A 13,731-nucleotide genomic window follows, 5' to 3' on the forward strand; every position below is an offset into this window, starting at 1 on the left:
CCTTGTAGGGGTGGTTTGTGTGCCTCTGAGACCCCATTTACCGGCTGCAGATCTAAACTCTTGGCAGGGCCACTCATGCCGGGCAGGTCGAAGAGTGATCCCCTTGGCCCAACTGGTTGTTGGTTGGGTGTACAGCTAGCAACCCTACCCCACAAAAGAAATGTATGCTACAGAAACCGAAACTAGTAAATGAAGTATAGCGTGTGTAATATTTGAGGGACTTCGAAGACAATTCAGACTTGAGAATATCTCCGCTGCAAACTGATTCTCTATCTCCTTTGATCTTGTCACGCAGTCCTACCTCACTCGCGTGACGAGCTGAGCCAACCGAAAAAGAGAAGACCTGGCAATTTCTTGAAGCCTGTCATTTGATTAACCCGTCAGGATCTTACAGCCAGGCGGGATACGCGAAGCATTCTTACACAGAAATCTCGCATTAGGAATGCAAAGAATTACACAGGAATTTTAAAGTCCCCACGTATCCCCGTCAGTGACTCGACGCAAAAAGGGGAAGAGTTCAGGCCTCGGGGCAGATCAAGGACATCAAGTTTTTAGCTTGCCGCTCAAAGACCCTTCTCCACCTGCATTTCAGTTGAATAAAGCGTGAAACGATCGTTTTATATTCCGTGAAACGTTAAACGTTATCCCGAACCCTCTCTCCTCCTTTTCACTGCCCTCTAAAAATAACTACTTTATAAATCAAGGAAATATCCGCGAGTTTTTGGGATGTGTGCAGTCTGTCATTTAGTGAGTGACCTCTTGGGCAGTATCACACTGTGAAGTACACGTGTATTCTTTACCCGGCACGTACCAAAACCTCGAAAAAAATTTGTAAACAAACGGTGTCCCCCCAGGCGATGGAGCAAGCGGCTGGATGCCTTTGTTTCCTATTGTGACGTAAGCGATTGTTTAGCGTGGCCCTGGTGATGCCTGATTGAAACCTGATATTGCTTTATTGAGCGGGAAACTTTACCAACCAAAACATACAAGATTTTTTCGTTCGACCGTGCTGTGCTGTTATTTTGCTTGTACACTTTAAAATGTTGAAGAAAGGAGGCGGCGACGCAGCGAGCAAGGCGAAAAAATCGTCGAGCACGTTTGATGCTTCGAATGCCGTCAAACATCGTGGAAATGCAGCAGCTCGAATTAGCGAGAGCGAAACCGCGGTCAGCACACGAAAGAAGAGGGACACATTTAGCCATTCCATCTACGAGAAAGCAGCGGAAATTTATCGTCATTTGAAGGGCGAAATACCTTCCTCACAACTTCCAACGTTTGAGGATGATTTAGAGCGAAGACGGGCTTACAGTGTAGCTTTTGGAGCGAAGCGATGTAAGTTAAATAGTCACTGTCAACTCTTATGACTTGTAATGATCTTAATGATCTGATAGCAGGCATTGTAACAGAACTTGGGCGATCCCTGCTGCTTCTTTTGTAGTTTTAATTGAGGTAGATTAATTAACGAATTATTGAGTTTTAGTCGTTTGCCGGCATAGCTGAAAATTCAAATTCTTGCTCATTGTAAATTACCTTAAAAATTCAAATGGCAGATAGCTTTCTTCCAAAGGCTTCTGAGCAAGTTTTTACAAATGGTCACAAATGCCTCCGTTACCTGGCTAAAAAACAAAACAGCTTTATTTTACAGTCATAATATTTTCAGTTACAACAGGAATAGGGTTGTAGTCGTCTTTTCTGGGTTATAGTGATAAAGGATTTCAATAATTTCTTTGGAGAAAAAAAACACATTATACAAACACTGTAAGCTTAGGCTTTCTCACTTATTCCTTTCATTCTTGTATTGGACGCTGAACAAACATCCTTCTTTTTGTTTAATAAAATATCGGAGAACAAAAAACTTTTCATTGGCCAATTCAAAGGGTTTTATTGTTTCAGCTGCACGATTTAGCATCCGATTGTTTGTTATTGCCAAAAGTTCTAAATGGTATTTTTGGAAGATAATTTTCACAGTTGGAAATAAAATGTACATTTATTAACCTTTTTTGCAGTGGCTAAGCCCGGTTTGCATGCATTTCATGTAAAATCGTTTGGTGTTGTGTAAACAGCAAGCTTACATTCATTATCCCCAAGGCTGATTTCCCTGACAAACTATTTACTTTTTTCTTTGTTTTAACTTTATTTTTCAGACGAGACAGTTCTTGATGACGTATTACTTGATAGTTACTTTTTTTCAAGTTATTTTAAGGTAAGCCCCTATTTAATATTTAATTATTACAGAATCCATTTCATCTAGATACTTTTACTCTTTTATCAGTCGAAAACCTGATGTAAATCTTAGAATTTATAATTTTTATGGTGAGAAAATGAGAAATATTGTTAGTAGATATTCTAGAAAGTGAAAAATCTTCAAGAATTGTAGACAAACAAATTCGTGATATGCAAATTAAAATTCAGTCTTGTTAAATTGTATTCCATATTAGTTGACATAATTTGTTATCACCCGACAGGTTGTATCCTAAATTGAAGGCTTAAAAGCTTAAGGGCACTTTTTAAGGAGGCAACACTCATTAATGATTTTGGGCTAATTTCTCATACATAGCAGTCATGAATATTATACTGAGAGGATATTGTGAAAGCTTGGCTTGTACAAGCCTTGAAAAGTCCTTGAAAATTTGCCAGTTCCTTAATAAAAGGGCATTGAAAATAAAAACAAAAAAAAAATAGGTTTCCTTATTTAGACAAGCCCTTGAAATTTGTAGCAGCAATTCCTGAATTTTATGCCCTCTTCAGTGCCATCGCAGGGTTAAATGTACACATACATTACAAGCACCGAAGGCACGAGTTTCTATGGGGTTAGGGGGCATCTCTAAAATAGCATTTCCAGCCTTCTGAGAGCATTTTCCAGCAATTTTTAACAGACTAAAATCACAATTACGCTAATTATGCTAAAAGAATCCAACAGTATCCTAACATTACTGTTCTACTTTTGAAGATTGTCGTTTTGTGTTAGCCAAATTTTTTTAGCTGCAAATTAGGGCCCATTTTGTCAAGTGGGGTAGACCAAAAGAAAATTGTTCACACAACTTATTTTCCACTTGGGAGGTGAAGCCTGATTGACTATCATTTGATTGTATCCAGTTTGGTGGTTTGGTCATCTCAGGTCAAGAGATCAGGGCGGGTATCAAGCCACAGCCTACAGGCCATCTTCAAAGGTCCTTGTTAAGGCCCCTAATTCTTATCGTAGATACAAGAGTTGCTTTATGTATTTCTTTCACAACAAAATACCACCAACTAATGGATATTCAGTCAGTCAAACATAAAATCACCTGGGCTGTATCAGTTGGAGGAAAAGTGAAATCCTTGACAATAAACAACATATCTTGCAACAGCTCAGCAGTTCTGTCCAAGAGTTTGGCAAATTCAATAAACAGCAGCTCTATGTATGCTTACAGACTGGTAGGGTCAACTAGACCCAGCCAGAGGACTGCCACAGTTTAAGTCTTGGCACCCTGTGTCTTTATCTAGTGTTCTGGCAACAAACACACACCCACGTGGCAGGTCTAATGTCAGTATAAATGGGCATTGATCAATACTTAATTTGTTGATAAAACCTGACAAAATGCCAATGCTGATTGGAGCATGGGTCTACAGGTTTCTTGGGAAGTGGGGTAGCTTTGAATGGACTGACACCCCCCTCCCCCCCCCCCCCCCCCAGAGGGAATACAAGAAACAAGAACTTTAAGTTCCGGCACTGGTGATCTGCCTGTCTGCACTGACCCCTAAGACTGGAATAGGGTTTCAGTGAGCCTTTCAATTAATGTAGTCTCCACATGCAGATAAGTCCAGCTGCAACAACATGAAGAACGGCATATCTCAATCACCACTTTATTCTCTAGAAATCGCCTCAGTAGGTTTGCGGTTTTTTGGGGGAAAAAAATAATTTTTTTTTTTTTTTTTTTTTTTTTTTTTTTTTTTTTTTTTTCTTTTTTTTTTTTTTCTTTCCCCCCCCCCCCTTTTTAATATATTTTTGCTTGTTATGCGTACTTCACCATGACCATTTATGCTTATTTTTTCATTAAATTTATTAGTTAGAGGCATACCACAAGCATCGTGTCATGGTGATGTTACTGGACTACCAACAAAATGGCTTTTACTTTGGAAATGAGAGGTTCAGAAATAAAAAGATGGAGATCCCAAACAAAGAGAACTCCATACCACACATCTTAGAAATACAGCAAGCTATGGTGTCCCATAGGATTAAACTTCGTGCAGCCCTTGCTCGCAGCAGAATAAGAGATTGTGCAATTAGTGTTGAGGCTTTACTTCCGAAAGAGGAACAAGATAAGCTTCAGTTTGCCGCACAGCAACCTGTGTATGCAAGAATAAACACATGGAAGGCAAGCTATAGCGACGTGCTAGAGACGTTAACCAGTGAGGGGTTTTTGATGGATGATAAGCTGCCATCACCAGAGGATGAAAATGATAATGCAAGCAGTGCGCGCTGTTTTATGAAAGATCAGCATTTTGAGAATTTGTTAGTGTTTTCTCCCACTATCAAGTTTGACCTGTATGAGCATGACTTGGTGTTAGATGGCAAGCTGGCTATTCAGGTTTGTTATATTAGTGTTTGGTTTGATAACTGTTTGAAATTTAGAGTCCCCAGGGTGCAAAGAACTTGTCCTCCCCCCTCCTCCTTAGGAACTTTGCAGAAAATGATACCGGGTATTAAGGAGTATTGGTACTTTCCAACTCTCCCCCCGCCCCTCCTGCAAGGCAATTTATAATAACTCATGATCTAGAAAATTGTGTGTTGAAAAGTGTGATATTCCTTCAACTTGGTAGATTGATGGACTACCGGTAATTTAAAATCAGAACAGTTGAAGTATCAATGCTATATATCATATCAAAATACTGATCATCTAAAATGTTAGTAGAACAATAACACAAATAAATTATCAAATATTTTAACAATTTACTCAGATCCAAAATTTTGTTTCATACATATTCACACTTTCTATTATCCAGAGTTTTTCAGGGACTTAATTTGTCCAGATAATGCACCTTATATTATTGGTGTTCTGCCATACAATGTACTTTGAATAAGTACAGTTTTACGGCATATTTGTTTTTTATAAATAATGTTTCTTGCAGGACAAATCAACAATAGCAGCTGCAGAGGTTGTGAATTCCATGGTTCTGGAGTTTGCTTCACAGAAAGAGAAAGCTGTTCAACTCATTCCAGGAGCTGATGTCAAGTCTTTCTTGGGTGAAGGAGATGATGTCATTCAAACACATGCTGAATCAGGTGGGTTGGATCAGTGCATGGATTGAAATAAACCAAATAAAAGGTGCTGATCTGATCTGAAGCCTGTCTACTCCATTTCGGAGCATAGGTCACTGACAAAGCTTCTCCTCCTCCTCCTCCTCCAATTTCCTTGGTCCTTGTCCACGCATTTCATCTGTTTCCAAGGGTAGCCCTTTGACTGAATAGTGCTTAGCTTCCTGAATCCCTCCTTGAGCTTTTACGCAGTCTCCCTCTCTGTCTGTTACCCTGCGGAATAGATAAAAGTTGCTACATCAGTGTAAAAGAATAAAAAGAAAACAGTGCATAGTTGGTCATTTTACTTTTTAACTGTTATTGTTATTGTAGATAATTTAGATCACTTACTAGATAGTTTAAGTTGTTTAAATAGCTGTAAAACGCCATGAACAACTAATGGAATGTGGTGCTTTATTTATCGACATATTTATTTTTTTATTTATTGTTTTTTTGTGTGTGTGTGTTGCTTTTTGTTAGCCATGGCATTGACAATAAACTTTAATTTGTTTGTTTTGATTTTGTTTAAAGGGAACCTAACAGCCCACCTATCGTCGTTAATTCATCCTGATAGAAAAGTCTTTGCTTTTGGTGTCACTCCTGATAGCCATGAGCAGATTGAAGACAAACTGGAGAGAATGGCAGCTAGGAGTATCCTTTTATATGACAGGTTGCAACAGAAACAGAGATGCGATGGAGTGTTCTAAACAATACGTTTACTATCTACTGTACAACCATTCTTTTCTTTTCTTGCTCGCCATTTGACTTCAAACAAAGGAGGAATTAACTCTTGCATTATTGTAACTAACGGCCCGTCCTGACGTTAACGTTTTTGTTCAAAAAAAGGTTGAAAACACCTTCATATTCTAAGGGGACAGACCCTGAACGTAATGGCGCTCCTTTAAATCTTTAATTGCCGTAACCGTTCATCTGTAGGATACCTAAAATGCGTTCAATTCCACAATTGGTTTCACCCAATTAAATCCTTATACCAATTGCAGAACATTGTTGGTAAGAACGGAGGTTTTTTACAACATTGACATAACCCCAATCGTTTATATGGTTTTGAAGCCTCCGTTTTTGCAGTCCTTGTGAAGACGTTTTCAAAAAAACTCCTTTAGGAGAATGCTATTTGAAAATATCCGTTTTTTGTGGAAATGGTTATTAACGTGCGTTTGGAGGACGGGAGAAACGTAAAACAAAATAAAAAGTCAAATTTCGAGTGAAAACGTTAAGTTTGGACTGGGCCTCAAAACTTAACCGTTTCTAACTTCCCCAGAGAATGTTGTTTTTGGCAGTTTAACTTTGATTCTGCTACGCGTTCAATTACGGATTCGAGATGTGGTCAATTGGCCAAAAAACGAAAACCAATCACCCACGGGTTTTTTTCCTTCCCCGCGCTCGGCTATGTTTGTGTGTTTTCTCGCGCTTGGCCAAGGTAACTATTTTTCTAATCGGCTTGGAAAGAGGGGGGAGGGACAGGAGGGTAAATCTCCCTCCTCCCAACTTTTTGTGCCAATTTCTTCCTCCTCCCTACTTTTTGAGCTAAAATGTCTCCCTCCTCCTTATTTTTTTTGCCAAAATTTCTCCCTCTTCCCTAATTTTTGGTCATTTCTCCCTCCTCCCTAATTTTTGGTCATTTCTCCCTCCTCCCTAATTTTTGGTCATTTCTCCCTCCTCCCTATTCTGTACCTCCCCCCTCTGGAAACGGTTACGTTTCCCCGCGTTTGGCACCAATTACATGTTTTTGGTTCCAGCTCTGATTGGTTACTTGCACTTTCCATTGTTATGATTGGCTCTGAGATTAAATCGATATTTAGTTTTACGACAACTATTAGAAAACTTCAATATATGATGTTGCAATTGACCCATGAAACCTTAACAAGCAATCCAGATGTCAACTTACAAGAAGAAAGCTTCCTCGATGCTCTACCAACCGACGAACGCTTGAAGAAAGTGCGAATTATCGTTGTCAACGTGCCATGCTCCAAATCGGGGATTGTCAACCCGGTAGATTTCGTCCTTCAAGAAGGCGTCACCACGTCGATCAAAGAACTTGCACGCGGAAACGCTGATACCAGCAAAATCAAAGGACTGGCGTTCCAACATTTGAGCTTTCTGAGGCATGCCATGAAGTTCCCGCAAGCTCAAGCGATTATTTACATCACACGTTCGACTAACAACGCGGAAAATGTTGACGTGGTGAAGAAAGCTATGGAAATGAACCAAGAGGATAAAAGCAAACAGACGAGCTTTTATGAGCTGACGCCTGCTTTACCGAAACTCGCGCAGAGTTTGAAGGAAGCTGCTAGAATTTCTAATGGTCTTCAAAATGACATTTCTTTGATAAGCAAAGGTAAGTCAGTTATCAACGTGCCAATTCCCGTTACCGTCTTCTGTCTATACTTCTTTGTAGTACAAGTTAGGAAAAATTCTTTACTTTTAACTTTTTACTTTTTACGTAAAATCTTAATGACGCCCACGGGGGACTGACCAAGGGGAGGGAGGTGGGGTTCTTAATAGATAGAGGGGAGGTCTTATTGAAAAATTAAACTTCCAAACGCTTTTCAATAGCTTTTCATTAATGTGATGTTTTTTTTTTACTCCTAAATCTAGAACCAGAATCAAGGTATCTGAGTCTCGAGCCTTCAGCCGCGATGAATGGAGGATTCATTGCTCTTCTTAAAAGACAGGTAAAATCACACTCAACACACTGTTACAGCTGTATGGATAACTGCAGAGAACACTTAAGAGTGACTTTTTTAATGAATGAGCTGGTAAGAGCATGACAAGTTTTATTAACCAGAACACGAGTTGTGACTGTTTTAAACTTGATTGGCTGAGAAAACAGTACTATCGTTAATTCGTGATTGGCTAGTAATAACATGCTGCCAATCAAAACGAACGCAAATAACGTAACGAGCCAATCAGAGCTTGAAAAAAAAAACTACAACCCGCGCGTAAGGCTAGTCACGATTTGAGTTTAATCCCGATTGGCTGAAAGAACGACATGCCTTCTGTAATTAGTTAAAGCATGTAGCACGAAATTCAAGTCAATGAAAATACAATAAAGAAGTCCCGTTTGTCATTCCCCATTGCAGAAACCAGTTGAAACGGCACAAGAAGTCCTCGAAAGAGCCGCAAAGAAAGGTTTGATGAAACCCAAAGCTGCAAAGCCAGCTAGGGTCAGCAGCCCCAAGGAGAAACCTAAACCCCGGGCGCAGGCAGATATGGCGCGACTTCGTATCAAGGAGACTCCTGATAGGAACTTATCCGATAACGAGGAAGACCGAAACTCGTTGAAAGTTGACAAGCCGAGAAAGCCCCGAAGTTGGCATGGCTCTGCCGAAGATGTGGCGAAGCCTAACACGAAAGATGTAGTATCGTCCATTCCTGCTCCTTCGGAAAGCGCACCGAAAAAGAAAGGAAAGACGTTAACACAACCAAAACCGTTCCAGTTCTAGTTCTTATTTGATAGCGTTGCGGTTAATATTAGGTATGAATTGTTTTGAAGCTCAATGTGTGCATTAGAATAAAATAGGTGGACCTGATTTTGAGTTTTTGACAGTGTGAAATTTGAAGTTTGTCGCGGGAGCAGAAAATTCAATCTTAATCTCAAAAAGTTTAGTATGCTGATTATATTTTCTGCGTTTTTTAATAAAACATTAATAAATAATAAAACACACCTTATTTAAGAAGGAATCTTGGAAAGGCTCGCAGTAACTTAATTAGAGGAGTTCCGAGATTTATACCTTGTAAATAGTTAAAAATTGGATCTCAAGTTCATGTATAGAATTGTACTAATTGTAGTAAACAAAGTCTGTTAACTACGGTAGGTTACCATTTTATAGACTTTGGAGATCTAAAGTGTATTTATTGAAAAAGTGGTGAAATTAAAATCTGTATATTTTTACAAATTGGAACTCTGCGTCTTCTGATGCCGTATTTTTCAAGTTTGCAGTCAACTCTCTTTGAAACGGACACCTTCGGGACTGGATCTAACCGTCCGTCTAGGGAGTTAAGCTACAGTACAATGGCTGAAAAGCGGCAGGGACCATCACCAGGTGTCCGTCTTATGGAGGTGTCCGTTAAGGGAGAGTCAACTGTAGTTTTAATTTGTTTATTTATTTATTTAAACATATTATGAAGACATAATGGCCTTGTACCTCTTTCTAGTTGAGATTGCATTGCCCCACTTGCTGTAAGTGTATCAAAACAAAGATAAACTATGTTCATAACTGAGACTTGTTATAATCCTGGCAGAGCTTTGAAGTCAAGTGATTAATTATGCCATCCCAAGGTGTACAGCAGATATCAACGTGCGGCTAAAGAGGGTGACAAATAAGGCAGGCTAAAACGAAATTACTTTTACCTAGCTTTCCAGTAGGCGCACTTAAATTGTTTTCTTCGTTGGGGTATATACATCAGTGTTTCACGCCGATAAAAAACAAAACATCGCAATTAGTTTTGTTATTCAGACTGTGAGGCGCGTCAACAAGACATCAGGCAAATAGCACGTAAATTTATATTTTCAGATAACGCAGGGTAATGGCTATATCGATGGGGAAAGTATAACAAGGATTTTAGCTCTTTGGAAGTTAAAGAGAGATAAGTTATGCAAGCAAGAGCGAAAAAAACTGCATGAGCTTTTGGTAATTCTCTCTTGATTTTTAAATTGATAAAGTAGATACTTGGTAGGCACAAAACGTTTTGACAAAATCATTAACAGAACTTTATCTAGAGCCGTTTAATCTTGAAAACAAAGAACTACCAGGGTATAAAACAAGGATTTTGGTAAAACAAAAAATACGCAGGAACGTTGATGTGAATTTTTATTCCCGCCGGGAAAATCAAAAACATTCCCACCTAGACTTAAATAGGCATCTCAAATCGCGAGACATATGTGCCAGTATATGAAAATTATTTTAATTCTTCCTAAGTATTTGCAGTAACCAGTAAGCGTTGGCGAAACAGTTTTCAATATTAATGCTGATATTTGCCTTGGGGCCAAAAAATAAGTACTTTTCCAAAACATTCTCGCTATATCTGCTAACTTTATCGCATTTTATGGTTCATGTACTTGATACCGTTGCCATAAAAAGCTTGTGGAACGCATTGAGGAAAAAAAGATTTAATAACAAATTCACTGTGGAATTTGTGGTGTTTTTTTGCTGACATCGTCTCATTCTACACTGTGGCTAATGGATTCTCTTGGTGAGGTTGTTTACATGAACTCCAACATGAATTTTGATTTTATTGACGACCAGTGGGACGAACAAAATACAGGTAGGTGCTACTTTTACAGAATTTGTAAAATTGTAGTGATTACTTTTAGTTATCATAGTCTGGTGTTGAATGAATTTTTGAGAGCTCAACTGACAATTTCGTTATGTTTTCCTAAAATTTCACAACGACAACAACAATACGTCTCGCCGATAAATTAACGGAGCCACCTCAACGAAATACCTCCCCTGAGGAAAAAAATTGGCTTAAAAATAAACAGAAAATAAAGATTTAAATGATCATTGCCGGGAGAAAATGTACGCTCGGCTCCTTCCCTCTGACGATTCTTCGTTGCCCCCATACGAAAGCCATGCACGCAGATTTAACCGAAACATCCAAGAAAATCGCGATTTTTTTCAAAAAACAATTATCGCAAAACTGTTTTTTAGGGGAAAAAATATAATTTAACTTAGAAATCCGTTTTTTCACTCATATCCAAAATGATGCGATAAAAGCATATAACGGGGAGTTACTTTTAATCGTGTACTGTACAATGCTATGTTGCACGTTTTTCAGTCTATTTTTAGAAACTATCTTTGAAAGGAAAAATAATGAAAATGGAGAAAAAGAACTCTTGTGAGTGACTTAAGGGAGGTAAAACCATAATTGGTCGTAATTAAATTCTTTTAATTTAAGCGGACTCGATACGGTTTTTGTTTTACATTATATTTTTCCTGAAGTAGTTCTTGTCTAGCTTGTTTTATATTTTCGACCCCACCCCTTCAGCCCGTCTTAGTTTTCGACATTTTGAGTCCAGAAGTCCACAGTCAGGTACAGTAGTGTTGAGAGTCTTGAGACAGCACTCGAACAGCACACTGTTAAGGTCCCGCACACGTGGGGTTAAGACGCAGGGCCATATCGCAGCGACATAAAGCAGCGACAAAATCATGTGTTGTTCACACTGAGGGAACATGTAACAGGGACGTGTAGCGGGGACATGTAGCAGCGACAAAATCACAATGTTTACACACGCAAGAAAACGAGCGGGGATGCCCCCTCGTATGTGCTATTAATTTTTGGCGCGTGCAACATGAATTCTTGCAACATTTTGTCCCTGCAACATGTTGCACGCAGTCCAACCAGTTGAAATCCGTGCAACATGTCGCAGGGACAAACCTGCCGCAAAATCGTCCCTGCTACATGTCCCCTCAGTGTGAACAACACATGATTTTGTCGCTGCTGCACGTTGCTGCGACATGTCCCTGCGTCTTGACCCCACCTGTGCGGAGACCTTTAATGTTTTGCCGGATATTTCTCAGTACAGTAAATAAGAAAAGGTTTTGAATAGAAAGTGTGTGCTGGCGAAGCGTCAATGGTCTCAAAATAAGAAAACTAAGTAATACCATATCCGAGGTTGGGAAGGGGGGTCTCCAATATGATAGGGACGGGGATGCTCGTCGTCTCACTTATCGGTGTTCAGGACAGAATCCCAGTGCTTTTAGCAGGCGAGGTCTCGTTTGAGGTTGCACATGACCAATTAAATGAAAAAACGCCTTCGTACTCTATAAGCGGTCTTGACCGATTAGGCATGGAAAATGGTATCTTTTAGGGTCAAAAAACAGATTAAGCCAAGCCCAAGGGATTCACTGATTCAAATGTTTTAATGGGAGTTTCTCTAGATCATATTGCCCTTTCAATTTTGACCTACAAAGTTCCTATGATTGAAATAAAATCAACGAAACATTACATGGTGCAAGTATTCAATCTCTGTACGTTCCACATATTTTCGCTTTCTGTAACAAATGATATTATGTAATCTTAGAAACTAACTTAATTTCCTTTCGTCCCATAAATCCGTTCATGAAAATACATGCATGTCTGCACAGAGATTTTTCAATTTTAAATATTCTTGTTTGATTATCCTATTATATGGATAATCTCTTAAAATCTCTTTTCGAGATTCTCCCAGCATGCGGCGAAATAAGAAATATCTAACCGACTCTGTCTGCAGCTTGCGCGCGCAAAACAGGCCAATATCCGTACCTGCATTCTTTGCTGTCTATTCGGTTCAGTTGCCACTTCATGTAGCATGTATCAGTCGTGCTTCTATTGATGATGACGATTTTGGCAATGAAAACAACGACGAGGATAGTGATGGCGATGACAATGACGATTACGAGGATTACGAAAATGGTGATGACAATAATGATGATGATGATGATGATGATGATGATGATGATGATGATGATGATGATAATGACAATCCGTAAAAACGATAGTAACTAAGATGACAACGATTTATACTAACACTGAAAGCTAATCGAGCTGTTAAGGAAACTTTTAAGGGTACATTTATTTTTGGAGGGATTTGGCATCTATCATAAAGAAGGGTTGTTTATTCTAATTTATTGCTCTTGTTTATTATCTTTAATTTTGGAAGTGGAAACGGGTATTTTTCGGAAGTTGATTTTCGATCACCAGCCTACAAATTCGACAAACAGACCCATATTCAACTTATTTTTCTCTGTATGCACAATCCTTTATACGCTTGTGCTTAGTTAGCATTCAGAAAAATAACCTGCGATCAGGCGTTATTTTTCTCGCGGCGGTGTAGTCCTTTTTTTCGCCTTCCCTCCGCCGCGAAAAAAATAGGAAGCCTGATAGCAGGTTATCAGAAAAATTAAGTCACAAAAATCGTCTCGAAATTTTGCTAAGCCCCTCCCGCCGCAATTTCCATCATGACAACCGTTTATGCTGTCCCGACCCAAAAAATTTGTTTAGATTTGAATTTTTTCATACTTTAAAAAGTTGCAGTAAAGTTTGATGGCAAATCTGATAACTTGCGTTAGTTAGAGCATGAAAAAAGAAACATTTCCATCTTGTTAGAAAATTCAATAAAACCTTTTTGACACTTAGACAAGACACACAAGGGCAGGAGATATTAATTTGTTAACGCCTGAACAAATTCTGTGCGGAAACATGTTAAAGCTAAGCGGATAACCCCGGATTACCTAACGGTTTATAATGCAAAGAATATAAATAAATGCATTAAAGCCGCTTCCTCAGAGGCAATATGTAAACTAATGAGATGACAAATTTACTTTCTTGATTGATGACTTTTAAGCATTTATTTTGTTTAATTTTGCATATTGACCTCTGACCTCTCCCTTTATCCCTCTCTCCCTCCCCAAGGATATAAATGGGGAGAGAAACTGAATAAAATTTAAATCAAG

At 38.9% G+C, this 13,731-nt stretch overlaps 1 protein-coding gene across 1 annotated transcript; it reads left to right on the forward strand.

Moving 5' to 3' along the window:
• The first annotated feature begins 913 nt into the window (after positions 1-913).
• On the forward strand, positions 914-9,192 carry LOC144653203 (putative methyltransferase NSUN7). Its single transcript, XM_078513146.1, has 8 exons — positions 914-1,332; positions 2,145-2,203; positions 4,047-4,568; positions 5,110-5,263; positions 5,807-5,926; positions 7,170-7,631; positions 7,892-7,968; positions 8,377-9,192. Exons 1-8 carry the CDS (start codon positions 1,041-1,043, stop codon positions 8,737-8,739), a joined length of 2,049 nt encoding a protein of 682 aa, XP_078369272.1. The 5' UTR covers positions 914-1,040; the 3' UTR covers positions 8,740-9,192.
• Positions 9,193-13,731: the final 4,539 nt, after the last annotated feature.

Source organism: Oculina patagonica, chromosome 5 (assembly GCF_052425735.1).
Source record: "Oculina patagonica isolate OP01 chromosome 5, crgOcupat, whole genome shotgun sequence".
NCBI classification, from domain to species: domain Eukaryota; kingdom Metazoa; phylum Cnidaria; class Anthozoa; order Scleractinia; family Oculinidae; genus Oculina; species Oculina patagonica.